Source organism: Nuphar pumila, chromosome 13 (genome assembly GCF_984573655.1).
Source record: "Nuphar pumila chromosome 13, dmNupPumi1.hap1.1, whole genome shotgun sequence".
Classification (NCBI taxonomy): domain Eukaryota; kingdom Viridiplantae; phylum Streptophyta; class Magnoliopsida; order Nymphaeales; family Nymphaeaceae; genus Nuphar; species Nuphar pumila.
The window spans coordinates 77,254,953-77,281,221 of NC_143261.1; the positions used below are offsets into that span (position 1 = coordinate 77,254,953).

The window sequence follows — 26,269 nt, forward strand, 5'->3', positions numbered from 1 at the left end:
GCACCGTCGACTCCTCAAGCGGTGGGTCAGACGAGCCTTGCCCACCCTTTCGATCGAGCATCATTGTGATCGTCGGCGTCCTCACGACGCTCTTCTCCATCAATTTCCAGATCCTTCTCTACGCGAAGCATTGCAAGCAGAGTGGCAAGGAAAACATGTCGAAAACCCTAGCTACCTCCATGAGACACCTCCCTCGTCCTTCCGACGAAACTCGGGTGTCGATCATAAGGTGATCGAGTTTCTCCCTGTATTCCAATTTGCGTCGCTTCGGGGACCCATGGACGGGCTCGAGTGCGCCGTCTGTCTAAACTGGTTTGATTCGAGCGAGATCCTCCACCTCCATTGTAAAGAACTGAATGAACAAAGGATTTGTACCGGCCATGACATCGAAGTAATCGATGATCCTGGCATCGGGATCTCCCGTCTTGTTCTTGAGAGCCTGCTCCAGGTAGTGCAGAGCTTTGCCGGAGATAGAGTTCTGCCCCTTTTTTTTTCGGGAAGGGGAAACAGAAAAAAGGGGTGATGGTCGTAGCCATCGCCACTGTTAGGGTTCAGAAGGATAGGCGCCTTGCGGGGATGAAGTAGTCTCATCGAGTGGTCACTGCCTCCATCCCAACGACGACTGCATCCTGGCCTTCGTAAAAGCAACAGAATCCTCAAACCAGAAGGTGATCTCCATCTAACGCATCATCGTCATGTCACGGAAGAAAGAAAAAAAACATGAGCTCTGCCGGCGTCATCTCCTTTGACTGCGTTGGCGGCTCAATCTTCAGCGCCATCGAGTCATTGACGAAGAACCATCACCATATCCTCTGTCTCTCCTATGTTTTTTTTTTCTTTTCTTCTCTTTGCAGATAGAAGAGGGAAGCACGAGGTTCTCCTCCATGTAATCCCTCGAGTTACGACGATCATTGCTCCTCAACGATGCATCGAGGCGGAGGGTTCCTTCGTTGTGCCATTGGCTGCAGGCCTCCCATTGGCCCTTGCCATCTGATATTCGGTTCAAGTGAAGACCGAGTTCAGTGCATTGCTCACACACCTGCAACAAAGCCCTGATACCACTGTTGGATTTAGGATCGGGGTGTGCGCATAGAAGACTCGAGGAGAAGAGAAGATGATTGTGAAGTTGATTAACGACCTACATAAGAGGGGATCCTTAAACCTTTTTAGTTGATGTTCTGCAGAGGCAGGGAGCTGGAGAATTTAACCTCTCTTGGGTAGCCGTTATTCAGCCTAACTGTCTTATTGGATTCCCAAACATGCTGGGAATCCAATGTGTAATGGGGCCACACTATGATCTTGGTGATGCATATCTCAATGGCCCACTAAGTGGGTCATTGGATTTCATGTGAGACCCATTTGGCCAAACTGGATCCATACCAGGATCCAACAGAAAGAAAGGGTAAAACCCTAAATCACGGTTAGGGTTTAAGGCTAGAGAGAGAAGGGGAGATAGGGTTGCAAAGGCGAAGGAGCTCGGAGAAGGGACAAGGATGGACATGGAGAGGGGGGAGCGAGAGGAAGAAGGGTGCCGAGTTTTTGCCTTTTTTTTTTAAATTTAAATACTTAATGCACTGGCCATTGGATCTAAATAAGATCCGACAACCAGCTTTTTTTAGAGTAATGGGTTCGTGCTAAACCCATTTGGTGCTAAACCGCATGATAAATAGGTTTTTCGGCTTTTTTTATTTTATTTTAAAATTCTTACTTGATTTTATAGGGATCAGCTCTTGAAGTATTTTTTCCAACACATGAGTGAGTTTTTATAAAAATCAAAAGTTCAAAATCTTTGTAAAATTTCAAAGCTCCAAACCCAGAGAGAGAGAGAGAGAGAGAGAGAGAGAGAGAGATTTGCATAGAAGAGGGGAGGTGGCTGAGTGTGTGCGTGCGTCTATGTGTGTGGAGAGGAAAAACATTCAGGTTAGGGTGGGCACTCTCCACCCTGACCCGAACCCATATAAACTCGACCCGTTGACGGCCCTATAAGAATGCACGGAAAACAACAAAATAAATTGGGAGTCTCCGTTTGAGCCACGTCGAGAGTTCGAATCCTCCCACCAACCCAATGCAAGCAAAATATATGAAAAGCTGCCGTATAAAGGCAAGCAGTTTTTTGTTCACCCTTTATTTTTTTCTTGCTGCCCTTTTCCCTCTAAATCTCTTCTTTCCGGTAGCTACTCAGTATACACGACCATGCGGGCCCCACTTCCAAGAATACGTCCATTCTTTCCTTTCGCTATCAGCGTCTTTGACGATAATGCCATACCACCATGGCCATAATGCCAACTTAACCTTACAGTTCGTTATAATTACCATACCACCATGGCCATAATGCCATCAAATGCAGGACATGCCACTTCTAAAGTGCCTTCCTTTCATGCCTCATCAAGTTGTTCGAGCCTATCAAACGTATGGCTGATATTTTTCAATGGCAACATTTTTTAAATTATCTCTTACTTTGAAATATTGCTAACTTTATCTTGATATTTATGTGTGAAAAAATAATTTGTAATAACTTTATATTACTCATAATTTTATTCATATATATTTTTAAGTTTTCGTCACAAAATATTGCCTCTATTTTTCAAACTTGATCTAATTCCTAAAAAGCATAATATTTTCAACACATCACATGTTGTAAAGTATTGCAATTTAATCTTGACATTAATGTGGATAAAAATAATTTTTAATATCTTTTATATTAGATGCAATTATTTTCACATATAGTTTTATATGTCTATATGTGTCTACAATTTTAATGCTCCAAATCTCAACTAAACATAAATGTGCACTTGCATTTTGGTCACTTTTGGCACGTCCAGTTTTGTTCTCGAGAGTGTTTTTTTCTTAGAAAGAGAAGGCTAGGGTTAGGCAGACCCTACTAGATATACAACCATATACCATTGGGATTCGAACTTGCAACGTCCCAACACAAGGGAACGTTCACTAACTGCTCCTGCCAGACAAATGGAGCCCCATTGGTTGTTCTCAAGAGTTTTATTGAAATTACCACTGCAGGGTTGCCCACATAGTCTGTGGGGGTGGTTGTGAAGATGTTGAGTTATAGACCCCGAGCCCCATTGTGTATTTGTAGCTTTCAGAGGTGGAGCACTTAAGACAGGATGGTCATGGAGCCCCACCCAAAGTTTTTCCTTGCTAAAAAAAGGAGTTTGATTGAAATTTAAGGTAACATTTCCTCCAAGGGGTTGGGTGTAGTGAGATGGGTCTAGGCCACTAAGTGGGTGGTCTAGGTTCAAATCCTACTTGTGTTAGCCCCTTGCACATTAAGATGAAGCAAGGTGACTTTCTAAGGGCGAGGGTTGTGCTATAGGTTTGGCAAGCATCAGTCTTAGGGCGTGTTTGTATGCCAAGGAAGAGGAAGCCACAACACCTCTACAACAGTTCTCTTTTGCAAAAACAAAATCGAACCTCCAACGAAAATGCTTTATGCAAAAGAGGGGTGGGTGGGTGGGGGGTGTGCGCCAACATGCATTTTGGTATGCTTGTCGATGCAAATCCACCATTTCATGTTTGGTTTGGCATTTTGAGCCCCACGAAAAAACATGATCGGCAATATGTTTTTGCAAAAAAAAAAGGGAGTTTTTGTGACAAGCAAACACCCCCTTAGTCTCTTTCTCGAGAGTGGTTGGAGGATGAAAAAACAAAACCTACTTCTATATATATATACATACATGCATACATACAATGGCGTAGCTAGGATTCATCTAGGGGGCAAACAAGAGTGTAGCAAAAAAAAAAAATTGTGTGATAGTTGGGGGTTGGGGGCAGCACCCCCGAATATTTTTTTTAGATAAAATAAAAAATGGCTACAATTATTAATAAAAATCCATTTCATATGGACAAATTAAACTATTTGCTGCAGTCAGGGCTGGGCTACAAAAATGAATAAAAATCTATTTCATATGGAATCTGGGCTGGGCTAGGACTGGGCTTTAAATTTTTTTTAACTGTTTGGGGAGGTAGGATTGGGCTACAGCCCAGTCCTGCACCTTAGCTACGCCTTTTTATATATATATATAGAGAGAGAGAGAGAGAAAGAGAGAGAGCTGAACACAAATTATTAGCCCCATTTCTCATTCTGCCTTATATGTTTAAAATATTTTATGATAGATCTTAACTGTGAACTGTGTAGCATGGTCGATTTAGTGGGAATCAGCCTCTAGAATCATGTTTTTTTGATGAAAAATATAATTTTATAAGCTGAGAAAAACTGATCCCTATATAGCCATTGATTTTGGATCACCGGAAAAACCTGTATACAGGTCAGATTCCTGCTATTCAAAAGCTTCACACTAAACAAAACCTATAGATATTTACGGTGTTAAATGTGTGAAAAAATAATTAAAATTATGATTTTTGAAAGAACCTAAAGATACTTAAGGAACCCATTACTCGTATATATATATATATATATCTTTTTGTCTCAAAAAAAAAAAAAAGATAAAAAATCAGGAACTTGCCATGTTATATTCATGTAAAACAAAGATATTTCATGATTTTATCCGCGGTGTCCAACACATACGGTTGCCGATGGCGTTTTCGTTAGTAATCAAAACGCTGTGGAAATTTATGTAATAAGCTATCCCGAAAAGACCACCACCCGTATTGGGAACGGTGAAGATCGCAGTCGGCAGATTTTTTCCGTAAAAGGACGTAAAAGGTCTTTGACTTTTTGAAAAGACAAAAAGAACCCCCAAAAGTATCCTCTTGAAGTGAAACGGACGAAGGGTATTTACGTCACCCAAAAAAATAAAAAAGCATTAAATATCTTCACTGCCAAACGCCTTCAATCTCGAGGACGATTACGATCATTTTCCTCCTTATAAATCAGGCCCAAAGATCTCTCTCCTCTCCGCTCCATATCACGTTCACTCTCTCTTCTCTTACTCTCTGAGAGATAAGGACAGGAAGAAAGAAGGAAGGGCTCTTCGTTTTTCTCTGTAAGCAATGTCTGCGTCTCCGTTCCCTCCCTCAGGAACCCTAATCTCAAGGAAGGCCTCCAGAACTCCGATCTCTCGAAGCTCTCTTCTCGGAATCGGTGATCTGAGCTCCGGGATCCGAAATCTTCAGCTTCTCTCATGCAAGACCCGGAGAAGCCGGCGTTCCGGAAGGTTCCGGATGATCAGGAACGTCGCTAGCGACAAGAGGGTGGAGAAGACGTTCGAGGATGAAGGTTCGGTGATTTCTCTGCGTGATCTTGCTGAATTTGCTTCTTGTTTTCTGTTTTCTTTTGGCTTTTTTTTAGAATTTGGGAAGGCGTTTGTTTCTTGATGAGTGATACTTCAATTTCGGCTGCGTATGTTGAAATGTTTGGGGAATTTGAACGCCTTGACGTTGTTATATGGGTTCTGCGTTTGAATCTTGCTATTTTCTTTTGTAATTCTCATGAATTATGGTTTTCGATGCTTCACTTCCGCACATTCCGCGATCATTGTCCATTTCCTTTTTGTGAGACTTCGGATGGATAATTATATAACTATTTTCGTGAATGATGCTTGGTTTATGGTATGTTTGTTGATATTCTTTATTTTTTCGAGCGATCATTGTCCTTTTTCTTCTCGTACATGGATTTTTGTGGCATGCATTTAATTTCGGTTTATGTAGTCGTCCTTGTTAGATTACGTTGAAGGTTGTGCCTTTTCTAGGAATTGCATATGCTTTTGGTTTACGTCGATCGTTTCCTTGTGGATTCCTATGTGAAGCTTTTGTATATGTGTCTCTGGATACTCCTTTATCATTTCGTGGAATGAGAACGGTTCTTCTAATTTGATGCATCTTTCTAAAATGTTGTTTTCTTGAATATCATTCAGACTAATTTTGGATTGACTGGTATTTCACCAATTAGTTATCCGAGGTTCCATACAACAACAAACAACAACAACTACAAAACAATTGGGGTCGGCGATATGAACCAAAAAAGAAAATCATTCTGGGTCTTCCACATGAATCCTTCTCCTCCAATCATTTCTATCCAATGCCATGTCCTCGATGAGGTTCAAAACATTCATATCCTTTCCTATCATCACCATCCATGTCTTCCCAGGCCTACACCGACCTCTTTTAACTAATATATTTTCCCATTTCTCCATCCTTCTAACTGGAGCATCATTAGGCCTTCGCCGAATATGTCCAAACCACCTTAAATGATTCTCTCTCATCTTATTTTCAATGGGTGCAATGCCTACCTTCTTAGGTATCTCCTCGTTCCGAATCTTATCTTTTATTGTATTTCCACACATCCATCTAAGCATACACATCTCAGCTACGAGGTTCCATACTTTTATTAAATGAGAGAGAAATCCCCTGGGGCAGAAATACGATAGATGAAATGAATGCATTCTGATCTTGTTATGTGTTAATTCTCTTTTACTGCAGGAGACTACATTGAGATTTTGCTATGTGTTAATGCTCCTAAATATACCCTTTTGGTGCTTGCTTTTGATTGAAATCTAAATAAGAAAGATTCTATTTGTTGGAGAATGATATTTCATTGTTGTAAACATATGTTTGTATTTTTTTGTCAACTATGCCTGAATTTCTGTTGTATTGTTTGTGTTCATATTCTACCGTTTTGATCAATTCTGAATATATATATATATATATATATATTATTAGAGCAACAAATATTTTCTCGGCAATTTCTCACAGAGGTTTCTTTCAGGAGGTCTGTTCTTTCAAAAGTGGGGTTTTCAGGAAAATCTTGAATGCTTTAAAAAAACAATAAATGTAAAGAAAGGATTAGTAATAATAGGTTTTAACAGTAATTTTTTTTTAAATATAAAGAAATGGTTAGAAAATATTTTTAAAAATAAAATAAACAAAAAATGAAAGATATATATGTTAGATACCAAAACAAAGATTTTTTTAAATATCATGATATTATCATAATGTTATCAAGATAATATCACAATATTTTACTTTAATATTGGAAAAGGTGTTCTTATCATAAATATCATGACATTTTGAAAATATCAGCAATATATATATATATATATATACATATATATATATATATATATGGTAAATATTGGCTACTAATGAAGGTAAGGAACTAATGAGCAGAAATCACTCTTTTCTTAAAAAAATTCCAATTTTTTGTAGATCAAATGTTACGGATGTGATCTACATGGTTTGTTTAGTAAGAAACTTGTTTTAAATCATGTGATTATGATAGGTAATTAGGTTTTTAAAGGTGTCCAAAAATCAACAGCCCACAATGTGCCAAAATTTCATAGCTCAAAAGATCACATTTTTACATCAAAAAAGCACAATCCAAGGCTTGATCCTTAGCGAACAAACCATTCTGAACACATCTCTGTGGTTAGATTGAGTAGATACAACTTGCACCTATGATTTCTAGCTCATTAGTTCCTTACCTTCATTAGTAGCAAATATTTTTCCTATATATATAGAAGGTGGTAGCTACTAACCATTTTTCTAGCTTATCGCCAGCTAATTGGGCTTTTGAATGATTTTTTTCATGTTTTCCTTAAATCTGACCATGCAGTTGTGTTCAACACATTTAATTTTATAGGTTCTGATATGCAGGTAGGTTTTTATATGATTTAAAAATTGACAGTCTAAGATTTTCATAAATATTTAAGGCTTAAAAAATATGTTTTTCATCAAAAAATATGTTTTTTATCAAAAAATATGATCAAGTATTGTTCCCTAGTAAATTGACCATGTTGAACACATCTTTATGGTCAGATTCAAGGAAAACATGAAAAAAATCCTTAAAAAACCTGGTTAGCTAGAAAAGTGGTTAGCAACTACCACATTCTCTCTCTCTCTATATATAAGATGGGCATAATAGTGGATGCCCATCATGTCCGACCCAGTTGCGCCGCTGAACGCACATGATCAGTGATGCAAAAAAAAATTGCGCATTTTTTTACCTTCAGCAGAAATCCTCTTTATTGGTTGCGTGGCGGGCGATCGTGTGTCAGACGCCTTGCGCATTCACTGTTACTCCATATATATATATATATATATATATATATATATATATAAAGAGAGAGAGAGAGAGAGAGGTGTGGTAGCTACTAACCACTTTTCTAGCTAACCGGGCATTCAAAGGGTTTTTTCATGTTTTCCTTGAAATTAAATCTGACCATACAGGTGTTTTACATGCTTGGTTTTATAGGGATCAACTTCTGGATCATCTGATTCCAATATGTAGGTATGTTTTTATAAGGTTTAAAAAATCGCCGGTCTAAGATTTTTCTAAATATTGAATGATTAAAAAATCATGTTTTTTTTATCAAAAAACATGATCCAAGTGTTGTTTCCCATTAAATTGACCATGCAAAACACATCTATACGGTCATATTTGAGTAAAACATGGGAAAAAACCAAAGTTACTGGAACCACCTAGCCTATTGGGGAAGCGCGAAATGTCGTGCTTTCGAAACACGCTGGTAAGCATCAAGTTTTTTGGGAAGCGCTCTTCCCCCACGCTTCCCCTTTTCATTTTTTTTTGTATTTTTATTTTTATTTGTATTTTTATTTTTATTCTCTTTTTTTGCTTCCTCCTCGCTTCCTAGGTCGCTTTCGAGACGATTCCTGATTCGCATTTAAGTCATTCCACGCTTCTTGCTTCCTAAAATTTTGAAAGTCCCTCCCTTCCCGCTCCCGCTTCCTCAACTGACAACCATGGAAAAACCCTTTGAAAGCCCGGTTAGCTAAAAAAGTGGTTAGTAGAGACCACCATCTCTCTCTCTCTCTATATATATATATATATATAATGGGTGTTAAGGTGTGCACTAATGTGCACTCAGGTCAAAAACCTCTCTCACTTATTCTGACCTCATAGATATGTTTAGCATGGTTTGTTTGCTAAAGATCACTCCTTGGGTCATGCTTCCAAAGTAAAGTCATGATTTTTTTTATTCATAAAATTTTGATAGATTGTGGGCCATTTATTTTTGTGGCACATCAAAATCCTTCTTATTCATTGTCATCACATGATCTAAAGTGTGGCTTTTACTAAACAAACCAGGTAGATCGTATCTATAGGGTTTCTTTGACCATCAAATCATGATTGGTCCAAGGTAGCACACCAAAACCTTGTGCACACCTACCAAATTTTCTACATATAGGAACTCTATGTTATTATGTGGGATCTTGTTGTATCATAAGTAATTTGTAGTTATTTAGTTGACTGTCTATTTCAATCCTACTGTTACACTTGAGCTAGTTCACTACTGTTATTTTAAATACCTTTTACAGGCAGGTCTTGAAGTGTTTACTTATATCTCATGCTATACAGACAGATATTGGCAAATGTTTTTTTGTGTATATAGGCATGCCCACTTTTACATGCCCAAGCATGTAACTGGAGCTTTGCATAACTTTCAATGCAATCGTCTATGAATGCAGGTCCATCATTTTTATTCTATCTAAATATTGAGTTCATGTCTTACTATTATAACATGCATTTACCAGCCACAATCAGTTGCCTTTATAACATGTCCTACTACTAACTATCAGATTTTATAACATGCCATGCGATCTGCAGGAAACAGGGAGAGAGAGAGAGAGAGAGAGAGAGAGAGAGAGAGAGAGAGAGAGAGAGAGAGAGAGAGAGAGAGAGCTCAATGGCTGGGGCGGCTCACAATGCACGACCACCAAGCCCTAACCATGTTATATAAAACAGCAAGTATACAACTATCCTTGTAATATCAGAGATATTACAAGGATGCCATTAATGAAAGTAAACAACATGTGTTTCATTAACATACCATGCGTATGGATCTGGATCTAGATCCATACGCAAGTTATATTTTAACACCCTCCCTCAAGTTGTACGTGATTTTGGATCATGTACAACTTGCTCTTCAATAGCCAAAATTGACGTCCTGTTAACCCCTTGGTAAACAAGTTTGCCACTTGATCTTCTGTTCGAACATGACTTAGTTCTATCTCCTTCATCTCGACTTTCTGCCGTATGAAATGTTGATCAATCTCAATGTGCTTCGTTCTGCTATGCTGGATAGGATTACATGCAATGTTTATTGCACTTTGATTGTCACATAGAAGAAAAGATCGAATAATTGTCTCCCCAAGATCACTCAATAAGTGTCTAATCCAGAGTTACCGGAAGCGCCTAGCTAAAAGGGGAAGCGCGCTTCGGAAGCGCGGAACGTCGCGCTTCCGAAGCGTGGGGGGAAGCGTCCCCCTTTTTTGGGAAGCGCGTCCCCCTTTTTTGGGAAGCGCGCTTCCCTTTAATGGGGGACGCGTTTCCCTTTAATGGGGGACGCGCTTCCCTTTAATGGGAAGCGCGCTTCCCCCTAGCTTCCCCCACGCTTCTCCTGTTTTTTTCAATTTTTTTGTATTTTTTATTTTTTATTTTTATTTTTTTCGCTTCCCCCTCGCTTCCGAGACGCTTCCTATGTCGCTTCCTAGGTCGCTTCCGAGACACTTCCCGAATCGCTCCTAAGTGGTCCCCCGCTTCCCCGCTTCCTAAAATTTTGAAAGTGCCTCGCTTCCCGCTCCCGCTTCCCGTATCGCTTCCCGCTCCCGCTTCCTCAACTGGCAACCATGGTCTAATCCATGTGGCTTCTGCCGTGCCTGCAGCCATCGATCTGTATTCAGCCTCTGTACTCGATCGTGCCACTGCCTTTTGTTTTCTGCTGCTCCAGGACACTAAATTGTGTCCAATATATGCACAATATCCAGAGATAGATCGTCTCTCATCTGGATCCCCTGCCCAATCTGCGTCTGTATAAGTGATGAGTTCATGTCCTCTATGCAAATTATCGTTCTTGCGATAAACAAGTCCGTCTCCTATAGTTCCTTTTAAATAACGTAGAATGCGCTTCACAGCTTCCATATGACCCTCCGTTGGAGCATGCATAAACTGGGATACTTGATTGACAGCATAAACTATATCAGGTCTGGTAAAGGTCAAGTACTGTAACATTCCCACGAGACTTCTATACATTGTAGGGTTGACACAAAGATGACCATCTTCCTTTGATGTAATACACTAGGAGTACTGACTGGTTTGCAATTCGTCATCCCGGCTCTTTCCAGAAGATCAAGAGTGTATTTTTGTTGCATGAGTGTCAATGTGTCTTGTTGTCTGTCAACTTCCACACCAAGAAAGTACCTCAACTCCCCTAAATCTTTCATTTTGAAAGTTTTCATTAAAAACTGCTTCACGTCTTGCACATGATTATCTGAACTCCCAGTGATCACAATGTCATCAACATATATAAGAAGAAGTATAACAATGTCTGCCTTTTGGCAAATAAAGAGTGAATGATCCAGAGAGCATCTTCTAAAACCATAACTCTGAATTTGCATAGAGAAACTTTCAAACCAAGAACAGGACACCTGTTTCAACCCATACAGAGATTTCCTCAGTTTGCACACCCAGGCAGTAGGGTCCTTCTCGGCATAACCAGGAGGTTGCTCCATATACACTTCTTCCTTTAAAATTCCATGCAAAAATGCATTTTTAACATCCATCTGGCTAAGGCTCCAACCTCGATCGACTGCTAGAGATATGATGACACGAATAGTACCCATTTTTACTACCGGACTAAAAGTTTCATCGTAGTCTTCACCATATTGTTGTGTGAATCCTCGAGCAACAAGTCGTGCCTTATATCTGTCAATGCTTCCTTCAGGCTTATACTTGGTTTTATAAACCCATTTTGAGCCAACTACATTCTTTCCTTCTGGCCGAGGGACTATTTCCCAAGTTTGGCATTCATGAAGGGCTTCCATTTCTTCATTCATAGCTTCAGTCCAATGACGAGATTGAAGAGCTTGGTTAAAACAAGTGGGTTCAGCCTGTTTTGTGAGCTGAGACATAAACAACTGGAAATCAAGAGAGAAGGTCTCATAACTTACCCATCGTTGAATAGGATGCTTAATGCGTGACGGCTTTTGAGCCGGATCATTGGCGATGCTTTCCACATTCCTTGGCTTTGTATTTTTGTCCCGTCTAGTGTATACCTGCCAAGAGAAGCGTTCTACTGGGGGTGGCTCAACTGGAGATGATTCAACATGTATTTGTGAGTCATTCAACTCCCTACTCAAGCCGAAGGAAGGACAATTTGTCTCACATGTTTCTCCTGTAATAGCAAAAAGATTTGCGCTCATCCATGGATCATATACTTCTAATTCTCGAGATGGCACCACTGCAGAGTCATTGGCCTGAAAATTTCGTTCGTCAAAAACAACATTTCTAGAAGTCCTAATACGTTTTGTAGTAGGATCATAGCATCTAACCTTTGTATTCATCTGCATACCCAACAAATCTGCACTTGACAGCCTTGTCCTGAAACTTATTTCGCAGAGATGAATCAATATGTACATAACATACACAACCAAAAACACGCAACTCATCGTAAGAAGGATGTTGCCCGAATAAAGTATAATAGGGAGATTTACAATCCAAAAGTGCCATAGGAAGATGATTTATGATATGAACAGATCTGTGAAAAACTTCTGTCCAGAGACTAACGGGCACATTGCTATCATGTAACATGCTCATCGCGCTCTCAACAATATGCCTATGTTTCCGCTCTGCAACCCCATTTTGTTGAGGAGTATGAGGGCAAGAAACCTGTCGACTTATTCCTTTATACCAAAGAAAGGCAATAAAATCGTTCGATGAATACTCTCCTCCACCATCACATTGTAAATGCACAATATCACAAGCAAACTTTGTTTTGACCATCGAATGGAATTCCCGAAATATTTGAAAAACTTCATGCTTGTGTTTTAAGAAATATATCCAAGTATAACGGGAATAGGAATCAATAAGGATAACATAGTAACGACTGCCAGAAAGAGAAGGAATAGGTGCGGGTCCCCAAACAGCAGAACAAATAATCTCAAATGGCTTTGAAGCTCTTTTATTTATAATATGAAAAGGAAGAACATGACTTTTGCAGAGTTCGCATGAGGAACATTTATGATTATTATCAGAAAATGAGCATAAACTAGACTCTGGAAGGAGACCATCAGATACAAGGTTTTCAACGAAACCTCGATTACAATGTCCCAAACGACTATGCCAAATATCTGGCTTATTACAATGAGATGAATTAAAAACTGCCAATGAAGGAAAAAACAAAGACTCTGAAGGCGAAGACACTGAAGAATGCTTGGACGACTTCAACTGGAGAACTGGGACTGAAGACGAAGACATTGAAGGAATCTCCTTGAAGACGTACATGTTTTCTTGTCGCTCCCCCTTAGCGAACGTCTCCTTCGTTCGTAGATCCTTAACATAAACAGAAGAGGGAGTAAATTCGACAGAAGAATTCATGTCGTCAACAAGTTTAGCTACAGAAAGAGCAAGAAGGACATTGGACAAGTGAAGTGAGGACTTTGACATAGAGATATGTGCATTGCCAGTATGACTAATGGAGTGATAAGTTCCATCTTCCGTAACTATACTACCTTTTTCAAAATAAGGCAATAAGTGAGATAACTTACCCGCATTACCCGTAACATGCGTGGCGGCACCTGAATCAACATACCATTCGCCTTGTTCATTTTGCTTGATCGTCATCTGTGACAATGCTGATAACAAAAGTTGTTGCACATCTGTGGATGGCCCTTTTGTGTCCACAGCAGTAGTGGATTTATTTTCAATTTTGTTTAATTTTCCTCTATTCTGTAGATTGAACCAACAATCAACTTTCACATGTCCTCTTTTGTTACATAAGAAACAAGTGGGTACCCTCCTCTGATTCTCTGTGTTAAAACCCCCTGAAATATTAGGTGTAGGCAAGATACCACGTCCTCCCGGCCCAAAACGTCCGCGGCCTCTGCCTCCTTGATGCCCTCCATTCCATCGTCCAAAACCTACAGAAGTGCCCATGGCCAAAACTGAATGAGGACGAGCTGATTCATGTCCTTCTGCCCTTTGCTTCATAATCATCTCATGCTGGAGAAGTTTCGCTTGGAGGTCGTCAAAAGTGGGCAAGTGAGGAAGACATGATAAAGCTGTAGTAAACATGTCAAAATCAGGACCCAATCCATTGAGGAGTTGTTGAACTTTATCTTTATCTGCAATAACACTTCCAACAACAGCCAATTGATCAGTAATACTCTTCAAGCGGCCTATGTATTCCATGACTGTCATGGAGCCTTTCTTCAAACTTTGAAATTCATTTTTTAAGAACATAACTCGGGATTCTGATATCTGAGAGTAAGTCTGTGACAGCTTACTCCACAGATCCGCCGCAGTGCAATCATCTGAAATAGTAACCGACACTTCTTGAGAGAGTGTTGACGTAATATAAGCAACTAAAGACTGATCCCGCTTCCTCCAAACTGTATACTCTGGATTCTTAATGGAAATGGTAATTGTGTCACCTTTCTCATCCTTGGTTTCCTGCAAAAGAAGCTGTGGTGGTATAGGAACTAAACCATCCAAATGTTCATCGAAATCCTGACTCCGTATAAAAGGAAGGATTTGCCTTTTCCACGTCAAAAACTTAGAATGAGTAAGTTTTTCTGTAACAAGCTGACTCAAGAAATTGGCAGAGGGACCGGATGATGAAGACGAAGAGTAATCCATATCAGTAGAATAATGAATAAGCAAACAAGATGAATGAAAAGAAATAAACAGATTTGAGATCACTTAATCAATCAGAAAACTGTAATAAGGCAGATACTTGTACGACAAAAAAAAAAAACTTGTGGAATGAAGGAACACTAAAACAGCACAAAGAACACTAAAACAGCAATGAAGGAAGGAAAGAAAACTTGTGGAATCAAAACTGGTTTGAAATAAAAAGGGAAACAGTAGTCGGTGATGTGTTAAAAAAAATGGGAACCAACACAGATGATAGAGTAACAGAAAAAGAGAAAACTTAGGATGAACGGAAGATGATCGATGGGCACGCTGAAGGAGGAACACGCTGCTGCTGTTCCAGAGATTTCAGAAGAGGGAGATACGCTGCTGCTGTTTCAGAAGAGGGAGATACTGCTCTACGCTGAAGGAGGAACACACTGCTGCTGTTCCAGAGATTTCAGAAGAGGGAGATACGCTGCTGCTGTTTCAGAAATTTCAGAAGAGGGAGATATGCTGCTGCTGTTTCAGAACTTCTTCACGCACAGGGAGTTCTGCTGTTCACGCTGACCCCATCTCGATGAACACGCTGAAAGAGGATACGCTGTTTCAGAAGATTCTTCACGCACAGGATGGCCTGCGCTCTGATACCATATCAGATTTTATAACATGCCATGCGATCTGCAGGAAACAGAGAGAGAGAGAGAGAGAGAGAGAGAGAGAGAGAGAGAGAGAGAACTCAATGGCTGGGGCGGCTCACAATGCACGACCACCAAGCCCTAACCATGTTATATAAAACAGCAAGTATACAACTATCCTTGTAATATCAGAGATATTACAAGGATGCCATTAATGAAAGTAAACAGCATGTGTTTCATTAACATACCATGCGTATGGATCTGGATCCAGATCCATACGCAAGTTATATTTTAACACTAACATGACTATTGAACGAAGAATGTCTTTTTGTTGCTAAACTAACTCTTGGAAACAGTATTATATTAAACCACACAGCTGCTATTTTGTATTCAACTGCTATATTCACGATTTCAATCTCATGAACGACACCTTTTCTGAAGAGACTATCAGTGATTTCTGACATCTGTGCAGGATTTTTCTATCTTTCCCTTATTTCTTTTGGGGTATGCAAGCTGGGGCTAGCCACCAGTTTTGCAGTTTTGAACCTGAGACACCTCTAGGCTGAGGTAATCCAACTCTGCCAGTTAGTTGAATATGCTCAACTCATCCAATCTGCAGTTTTTTTTTTATGATTTTTAGGCACGATATTTACCAAACTGGATTCTTAGTAAATGTACCAGTTGCTATGGAGAAAACAGTGTGAGCGCTAATCTGCTCACATGCAGAACCAGATGCTTTAAGGTGCACATGTATAGACATTTCATTAACACCCATGTCTCCAATCTAGGCTTGAAGGACTTGTCAAGTACCTGTGCATTTTTGCTTATGTGTTATAGACACAGACAAAATTTAGACATGACAAAACACTGTCCAGCAAGGAATATTATTACAATTCATAATAAATAAATAAATGCACAACATCCGGTAATTTTCTTGGCGCACCAGACAAGAGCTAAAAGAATGTGATCCATGTATTTGAGATTATGAGATGCTTTTGTAAAGAAGAAAAGGATTATGAGATGCTTAATATGGGATTTTTATACGATCACCTTTTAATTGCATGTCATTGACATTACAATGCAGGCATTCCAGCTGTCTCAACTTCATTTTCACTGGATTCTTCTTCTGTTGCATCCAATATCCATTTTCATGCTGAATTCACGCCTTCATTCTCTCCAAAGCATTTTAGCCTACCCAAAGCTTATCTGGCAACTGCACAAAGTGTCCGAGGTGCTCTTATCAGAAACTGGAATGAGACATATGAGCAATATGAGAAAACTAACATGAAACAGGCATATTATTTGTCTATGGAATTTCTGCAGGTGATTATAGTTTCCTAATTTTTACTTTGATTGATATAATCACCTGGCAGTAACCATGATTGACTCTATTGCATTATTTCAATTGAGCAGGGTAGAGCACTTTCGAATGCTATAGGAAACTTAGAGCTTACTGGTACTTACGCAGAAGCTCTGAAAAAGCTTGGCCACGATCTTGAAAATGTTGCAGGACAGGTCAGATTCTTATAATTTCCCCATTTTCTGGTGTGTATATTGTTCATCGTTGTTTCTTATTGAGGTTGGATATTTGGGTTTGTTAGAGGAATATCTGGCATCTATGGGTAGTGGACAATTGCTGAAAGGATAGTTTCCGTTTTTTAAAATCCTCTGACCTCAAATAAACAGAAATATTTAATAGATAAAATTGTGTCAGGCTTCTTCATTTATTTGAGGTTCACAAAAGCTGTTTAAGAATTGTGACTGTTTCCTAAATTTATAATTATGACCTCCTAATATTGATGTTCTTCAATGTTATAGCAAATGATCTAGATCTCTGGTGCCACTCATTTTGCTAATTCTGTTCTATTGTTTGGTCTCATTTCAAATTTTAAATTTTGTCCATTGATGCTGCTGAATGCATCCCTTCACTCCCCCACACCCTTTTCTCTTTTTTTAGTATTGTCCTTATTTAGATTGCATATCCATATACATTGTTGTTCTTTTTTTTTTATGTCACAATATTCTTTTTCTGCCATTATTTGAAGCTACAATTTACAAGTTTGTGTTTTCTCAAATTTTATGCTTGTTGATTAACAGGAACCAGATGCGGCACTTGGAAATGGTGGCCTTGGGCGATTAGCTTCATGTTTCTTGGATTCTTTAGCAACATTAGATTATCCAGCATGGGGCTATGGTCTTAGGTATAAATATGGTTTATTTCACCAGAACATAACAAAAGATGGTCAAGAGGAGGTTGCAGAAAGTTGGCTTGAGGTACTCTCACATGGACATGAATTCAAGCAAAATCTAAAGCTAGGATTAGTTACTCTTATTTAATTTCACATTAGTGCATCTCTTATTATATTTTTTTCTATTTTTTGAACATGTTTCATGGTTTCCTGTTGTGATTTATGTCATCGACAAGTATGATAAGGTTGAAAGTTTTTACACACTGATGGTACATCACTTGCCTTTCAGATGGGAAATCCCTGGGAAATTGTAAGACATGATGTTTCCTATCCTGTAAAGTTCTATGGAAAAGTTGTTGAAGGTTTGGATGGGAAAAAACATTGGGCTGGAGGAGAAGATATTTCAGCTGTTGCTTATGATGTCCCTATACCAGGATACAAAACTAAAACAACAATTAATCTTCGTCTATGGTCTACAAAAGTTCCAGCCCGAGACTTTGATTTGCAAGCTTTCAATGCTGGAGAGCATTCCAAAGCAATTGAGGCCCAGACGAACGCTGAAAAGGTTCAAGTATTTCACTTTCATAAATTTTTTCTAGAGCATGTTTTACTTTATTTCAAGCACTCATAATGTCTTATATCTTCACGCTTAGGTTCATAAGCTTATCTTATTTCCTTTCTGTAACATTATATTTAATGATGGATTGCATTGATGAGGTTGATATTAGCTGTCGGAGTGACTAAATAATACCTGAGCTTTCTTTTCTGACATGCTTAGTATTATAGTTTTCCCTCTTATTGCTGAGAATGTATAAGGAATAGTCTTCCCAGCTTTGTTTTATGTCAAATACTCATTAAGGATAGGCACTATTTTGCAAGTTTTTTAACATCTGAGAAATCAATCCTATTGTTTTTTATTTCCTTGAAAATTTGTTATCATATTTTCACACATTAAAAATTTTCACCGACAAGTGCTTTCATAGTGCTCTCTCTCTCTCTCTCTCCACCCAAATCTGAGACAGGTCACATTTGTTTATGTTGATAGATTTGCTATATCTTGTATCCTGGGGATGATTCTGTTGAGGGAAAAATTCTTCGGCTGAAGCAACAATATACCTTGTGTTCTGCCTCTCTTCAAGATATTATTGCTCGTTTTGAGAAGAGATCTGGAGATGTTGTCAACTGGGAGGAATTCCCTTCAAAGGTTGCAGTTCAAATGAATGACACACACCCAACATTATGCATTCCGGAGCTGCTCAGAATATTAATTGATGTGAAGGGCATGAGCTGGGAGGAAGCGTGGAAAATTACTCAAAGGTCTCTCTCTTGGCTCGCATTATGCTTATTTCTTTTACTTTCCAATCAACTCAATGTAGAGATCATCTGTTATTGGATGAAAAAAGTATGCTTTTCTATATGTTAAACAAAACAAAAAGTTACTATCTTTAAGTTGGGAATGCAAGGGAACCCTTATTTGAGTGATGGAATCAGCATTAGGTGCACCCCTTCTCTATATGTCTGGTTCCTTGTGCACCTAGGACTTGTTGGAAGGCTTTTACAAAATGCATCCACCTAGTTAGTGACAGAGGCAACATCAAATCGGAAAGTATATGCATTTTAATTCTTCCCATAACATGAAGTTGAGTTTTATTTTGAAAATACTGCTTATCATGGTTTCTAAGTTTTCCGCCAAAATGCATGAAGTTCCTTTGGAGGATTGGTTTTTATCCTGGAATTGCTAAGTATGGTGGCATACACACTGCATATTCATCATTTTTTGGCCTTATACATATTTTAGTCGTAAAAATAAAGTTCAAACAAATGAGTTCTGTTGTGTTGTTGATATAATATGAACAAAATTTTGTCTTAATTGTGATTCTCATGTTCAAGTATACAATGTTGACAGAACTGTTGCATACACGAATCACACTGTTCTTCCTGAAGCATTGGAAAAGTGGAGTCTAGAGATCATGCAGAAGCTACTCCCAAGACATGTTGAGATCATAGAAAGGATTGATGAAGAGGTTGGTTATGACAAATAAGTCTTAGCTCTTGCATGATTTTAAAACTTCTTTGTGTGCTTTCTTATTATTGTTATTAATTTTGTGTATGTCTTGCAGCTGATTGGTAGACTTGTTACAGAGTATGGGACAAAGGATCTTGAGTTATTGCAGAAGAAGATTTCAGGAATGAGAATACTAGAAAATTCTCCATTGCCTACATCCATTTTACCATTCTTTGACAAGCCCAAAGTGAAAGAAGACGATGATGGAAAAGCTCAGGATGCTCATGAAGAATCAAAACAGGAAAAAGAGAAAAATAAACCAGAAGTCAAACTCCCCAAAACAGTCCGTATGGCAAATCTCTGTGTTGTTGCAGGTCATGCTGTAAATGGTGTTGCTGAAATCCATAGTGATATTGTAAAAAATGAAGTTTTCAATGATTTCTACAAGGTCAATATCCCATAATGATTTTTTCTTCCTTCTATAAGGGAAAATTAAATTGTTGCATTACTAGCAACTGATTATTCGGTATTTTAGCATGAAAGTATTGTATAATGTATTAGTTCAGATGGCTGATGATTTCATTGCTATTTCTCTCTCTGTGTGCAGCTCTGGCCTGAAAAGTTCCAAAACAAGACAAATGGCGTAACTCCAAGACGGTGGATACGGTTCTGTAATCCAGATTTAAGTGAAATAATAACCAAATGGCTTGGTACAGAGGATTGGGTCCTGAACACTGAGAAGCTAGCTGAGCTCCGAAAGGTGATCCCTTTGTAATGCCACGTTTCTGATTTGTGTTTGCTTTATATTATTGCTTCTGTTATTAGATAAAGCTTCTTTCAGTTGAAGGACACTCAGAAAATATGATATTTCAGGATGGCACATCTCTTCTTTGTATCCCATATTTAAATCCATTTGTTGACTGTACATTTGAAGCCTAATGGATTTAATTAAAAGTTGGAATCTTGCATGCACTACCGTGTGGTTTTCTTCTTGCAACTTGCGTGCATGTCTCATTGGTGCTTGAAAGGACTAAATACTTGCACACACACACACACACACACACACACACACACACACACACACACACACACATATATATATATATATATATATATATATATATATATATATATATATATATATATATATATATATATATATATCGGCCATATTCATCGGTGAATGTTTTGTATTGCATGTTCACCTCTTTTTATGCATGTTAGACACAATAACAAGTTTATCTCTAAACACTTTTAAGTTACTGTCAGTATCCTGCAAGGACACTTGATTTGATAACAAATGACTTCTTTTTCTAGTTTGCCGACAATGAAGAACTGCAAGCTGAGTGGTCTGCAGCAAAACAAAACAACAAATTGAAGCTTGTTTCGCTCATTAAAGAAAAAACAGGTTATGTTATCAGCCCAGATGCAATGTTTGACATTCAGGTAGCTTCTCATCCCAGAAGCATTTTATTTTTCACATTCTTTTACTAGTTAAAACTCATGAGTCAGTTGGCCCAGATGGTATACCTATCGAGGCATTGGAAATGCTTGGGAGAGAAAGGTTTAGAATGGTTGACAAATCTTTTTAACTTGATTTGGCGAACTAATAAGATGCCTAATGAGTGGAGGAAGAGTACTTTGGTGCCTTTATATAAGAATAAGGGTGATATACAAGATTGCACAAACTATCGTGGTATAAAACTCATGAGTCATACTATGAAACTTTGGGAGAGGGTGATTGAGTCTAGGTTGAGGAAGGTTGTCATGATATCGGAGAATCAGTTTGGTTTTATGCCTGGAAGATCAACTATGGAAGCTATACATCTTCTTAGACAACTTATTGAAAGATATAGAGAGAGGAACAAAGATTTGCATATGGTTTTTATTGATTTAGAGAAGGCTTACGATAGAGTACCTAGGGACGTTCTCTGGTGGACAATGATGAAGAAAGGTGTTTCTCTCAAGTACATTAGTATAATTAAAGATATGTATGAAGGAGTAGTAACCAATGTCCGCACTTGTGGAGGGGTGACAACCAATTTTCCGATAACGGTTGGGTTACATCAAGGATCTGCTTTAAGCCCTTTCCTATTTGCGATAGTGATGGATGAGCTTACGAGATCAATTCAAGAAAATGTACCGTGGTGTATGTTGTTTGCTGATGATATTGTTTTGATTGATGAGTCTAGAGCTGGGGTTAATGCTAAGTTAGAATTATGGAGACAGACATTGAAAGCTAGATGTTTTAAGTTGAGTAAGAGTAAGACTGAATATATGGAATGTCGGTTTAGTAAGCAACGAAGTAGTGATGGGAGTGTAGTGAAGCTTGGTGAGTAAGAAATACCGGTGAATGATTATTTCAAATATTTGGGATCCATCATTCAAAAATATGGAGAAATTGATGGAGATGTAAATCATAGGATAAAGGTTGGGTGGATGAAATGGAAAAGTGCAACTGGAGTGCTGTGCGATCGTAGAATGCCATTGCGGTTGAAGGGAAAGTTTTATAGGACGACTATTAGACCCGCTTTACTATATGGTATGGAATGTTGGGCTGCCAAGAGACATCATATTCAAAAAATGAGTGTAGCTGAGATGCGGATGCTTAGATGGATGTGCGGAAATACAATAAAAGATAAGATTCGGAACGAGGAGATACGTAAGAAGGTAGGTGTTGCACCCATTGAAAATAAGATGCGAGAGAATCGTTTACGGTGGTTTGGACATATTCAGCGAAGGCCTAATGATGCTCCAGTTAGAAGGTTGGAGAAATGGGAAAATATATTAGTTAAAAGAGGTCGGGGTATGGAGATGATAGGAAAGGATATGAATGCTTTGAACCTCACCGAGGACATGGCATTGGATAGAAATGATTGGAGGAAAAGGATTCATGTGGAAGACCCAAAATGAATTTCTTTTTTGGTTCATATCGCTGACCCCAATTGTTTTGGGATGAAGGCGTAGTTGTTGTTGTTTGTTGTTGTATTCTTTTACTAGTTAAAACATGCATAATTCCATTGTTGCTTTTTAGGTGAAGCGCATCCATGAATATAAGCGGCAGTTGTTGAACGTTCTGGGTATTGTGTACCGGTATAAAAAAATGAAAGAGATGAGTGCTGAAGAAAGGAAATTGAAGTTTGTTCCACGGGTGTGCATAATTGGAGGAAAGGCTTTTGCCACATATGTGCAAGCAAAGAGGATCGTGAAGCTCATAACAGATGTTGGTGCTGTTGTAAATCATGATCCTGATATTGGGGATCTTCTGAAGGTATGGTGTTCTTCAAGCATCATAACTAGCAACTGCAGATGCTGTTAACAAGATGTGATATCACTACTTTTTATTTCATTTTGTTTCGTACTTTAAATTTAAATCAAGGTATTTTTTCCATTTAGATAACCTCTTCAAATTTTGAAATATCAATTCAAACTTCCAAAGTGTAAGCATTCTTAAATCAACTTAGAAAATTTATATGAACTCTCTCAAAAAAAATACAGTAACTTAGAAATCCAACTAGTTATTTCATAACCTAGCTCTAACTTTAAGTTCTATTTAGCAACATGGAATTCATTTGTGAATGTGATGAAACATGACCCATTTCCCCCTTAAATTCTTCCTTCTTGACCTGTCCTATGACCCAGTCCACCTCTCTACTCTTCCAGTCCTTCCAAATCATAAGCAGAAAACCCCCCACAAAATGCAAGGATTGATTCGGATTTTGAAGTTATTTGCATTGATACCAAATTTCATGTTATTCAACTTACAATTTTTTTTCAATGTTTTATTTTCATTATTAATTTCTATTATTATTATTATTTTTCATTATCTATGACAATGTAATACATGTCAAACGGCTTTTCTGATCTATTTTATGCGACTTATTCAATTGTTCTGTTTATACAGGTTATTTTTGTTCCCAACTACAATGTCAGTGTTGCAGAAGTGCTCATTCCTGCCAGTGAACTGTCTCAGCATATCAGGTATTTTAATAATCTAATATTGGACATTTGAATTCTTCTAGGTTTGTATCAGGCTATATTTTTTATTTTCTGGTTTAGGTACTTACCTTCACTTGTGAGATATTCTAGGTGGGTTGAGGGGCAGTAGTTGAAATGGTAAAATCGTTAAAATCATTTGTTCTGTAGGCCTTCTCAAATAACTATTTGATTTTTCTCTGTGAAATTCATGCCAATTCTAGAAATTTCTTCTCCACTTTGCAATTCTGCACAGAAAATCACACTAGCACAAGCCCTACTTGTGAATTTGTGATGATATTGTTGGTAATGTTTTCCACAATGAGAACTGGAACCACTTGGCATGATAATAGCTGCCATTCTTAATAGAAATGGACAGGTCAAAAAGTTCATATCACTGATTCATAGCGTCGACTAACAGCCTCTCAAGTTAATGAAAAGAGAAAAATAAAGCCAAAGATAGCTGGAAATTGCATGAAGAAAAATTTATTTATAATACAGTTAACTATATATATATATATACTAAAATTCTATCGATTGCCTGTTTTCATTGTTAGGGTGCTCTTCTGAAACCACGAGTCAGAACCTGGTTTAATACATAACAAAAAAAAAAGATTTAAAAATACCAAATCTTCCACAGTTTTCTTCTTTTTCGGTATACTCCACCCAAACCGAAGGCAAGGAGTACACAGTTTTACAAATGACAAGCCACAAAATCAATCAATCTCTCTCTCTCTCTCTCTCATTGGTGTAATAGGTTTGGGCGGCTCTTATCAGAAAAAACGAAACCCGAACTTCTAATCATAGAAAAATAATAAATATTCAATATTATATTCATTATGGGATATTATATATTAACATTATACTAACATAATAATATTTAGTGCCATATAATAATCACAATAATGTTAATATTATTAAACTATTAAAAGATACAGTATACCGCATATTTAAAGAATTTCTATATATTAATTTCTTGATGTATTTATAATATTACTTTCATGTTTGTATAACTTTATTTCACCCATGGTGGGAAAGGAAGAGAAAGGGATGCCAGCTCAGCAATTTTCCATGAGAACTGCATGAAACAAACAAGCCTAAGTGAATTATTATTTCCAAAATATGAGGAGCTATTAGTAGCTGCCTTGGTGTTAGAGAAGAGAAGCTTTGTGCTTATCTAATTGCTTTATATGTAGTATTTTCATTTCAGCATATCAATGTAGGCTATAGACTGATTGTGCCTCTCTGCCATCACATCCTTAGATGCTAAATTCTATTTTTATGTCCTATGAAGCACTGCTGGTATGGAGGCTAGTGGAACCAGCAATATGAAATTCGCAATGAATGGCTGTGTGTTGATTGGAACATTGGATGGAGCTAATGTAGAAATACGTGAAGAAGTTGGCAAAGAAAACTTTTTCCTATTTGGTGCTCAAGCCCACGAGATTGCTGGATTGAGGAAAGAAAGAGCTGAAGGAAAGGTATGACTAGTAAAATATCATACTTCTCTCTCAACTGGTATTGTTTTGGTCTTTCATCCATTAGTCTTTACTTTGAATACAGAACACGCAGCATAAAAAAAAAGGAAAAAGTTATGTTGCAGCCCGTCTATGCTCTCTATAATATTTTTGTTTCTTTTTTTGCTTATTCGTGTGTGTTTCAGTTTAAGCCTGACCCTCGATTTGAAGAGGCAAAAGAATTTATCCGACGTGGAGCTTTTGGAAAATATGACTACTCTCCTTTGCTGGGGTCCTTGGAAGGTAATGAAGGATATGGTCGGGGAGACTATTTCCTTGTTGGCAAGGACTTCCCAAGTTATATCGAGTGTCAAGAGATGGTTGATGCTGCATTCAGTGACAAGAGAGTAAGTTCATTTTTATAAAAGAACCAAGTTTTTTTTTCACTAATCCTACTCTCTTTTCTCTGCGCTATGATTTATAACTGCTGACCTCACCGTGCTTCCTCTTATTGATCCTTGTCCCATACAGAGATGGACAAGAATGTCAATCTTGAACACTGCAGGCTCCTACAAGTTCAGTAGCGACAGAACCATCCACCAGTATGCAAAAGACATATGGGGTATCCAACAGGTTCGCCTGTCGTAGGAGTATGGTGCATTTTTCAAGGCAAAACCTGGTCGCTGGCTTCTGTTTATCGTGCAAGCTAGCCCCTCCCTTCAACACAGCGTGTTTAGTTACAAGTTGATCTAATCACTGCCGCAGCCTGTGCCTAAGACACAAGAAAGCTTGTAACTTTGTTGTTAAATAATGCCTTTTAGGTCGAAACATGCTCCTGTAATCAATCATGATGCTGTAGAATATTTTGAACTCTTCTCTTTTACAATAAAGAAGAAATTTGTTTCATGTGTGTTTCATCACAGTTTATGCTTGTCTAGTTATTGGGATCATGTTGGACCAGTCCTTCAATGGGTACAAATGATGGCTTAGAGTCCACTCTCTAAACAGAGAGGATCTTGGGTTTGAATTACATTGAGGGCAACCCTAATTTGACTATAAAAAAATGTGTATGCAGATAAATAAATGCTCAATGGGCTTCGAACTCGTGAGCCTATAGTGTCTTTTTTTCCTTTTCCATTCATTTATAGCTTATTCTACTAACCAATGTTATTAAAACTGGACTGAATCGGCCAAACAGCAATTATAGAAAGGCCGATTCAGACGGGGTTTTTAATATTCTTTTGAGGGGGTAAAAAAAATTCAATATATTTTTATTTTCAAATGACATCTGGTGGTAAAAAGTTTTTCCACAGTTTTTTTTTCTTTTCGATAGACATCTGGTGGTAAAAAGTTGTCGATTCACAAACCATTCAATTTGGTTTAGACTTTTTCAAGAAACCTATTCACCTTGTGAACTGACTTTAACAACATTGATTCTTGAA

General features: G+C 38.1%; 1 protein-coding gene across 1 annotated transcript; it reads left to right on the forward strand.

Moving 5' to 3' along the window:
• Nucleotides 1-4,847: 4,847 nt before the first annotated feature.
• On the forward strand, nucleotides 4,848-25,733 carry LOC149818802 (alpha-1,4 glucan phosphorylase L isozyme, chloroplastic/amyloplastic-like). Its single transcript, XM_089985489.1, has 15 exons — nucleotides 4,848-5,194; nucleotides 16,286-16,524; nucleotides 16,615-16,716; nucleotides 17,299-17,475; nucleotides 17,680-17,955; nucleotides 18,436-18,707; nucleotides 19,297-19,414; nucleotides 19,511-19,843; nucleotides 20,003-20,155; nucleotides 20,713-20,841; nucleotides 22,430-22,666; nucleotides 23,300-23,376; nucleotides 24,665-24,851; nucleotides 25,034-25,234; nucleotides 25,359-25,733. Exons 1-15 carry the CDS (start codon nucleotides 4,969-4,971, stop codon nucleotides 25,473-25,475), a joined length of 2,844 nt encoding a protein of 947 aa, XP_089841615.1. The 5' UTR covers nucleotides 4,848-4,968; the 3' UTR covers nucleotides 25,476-25,733.
• The last annotated feature ends 536 nt before the right edge of the window (nucleotides 25,734-26,269 follow it).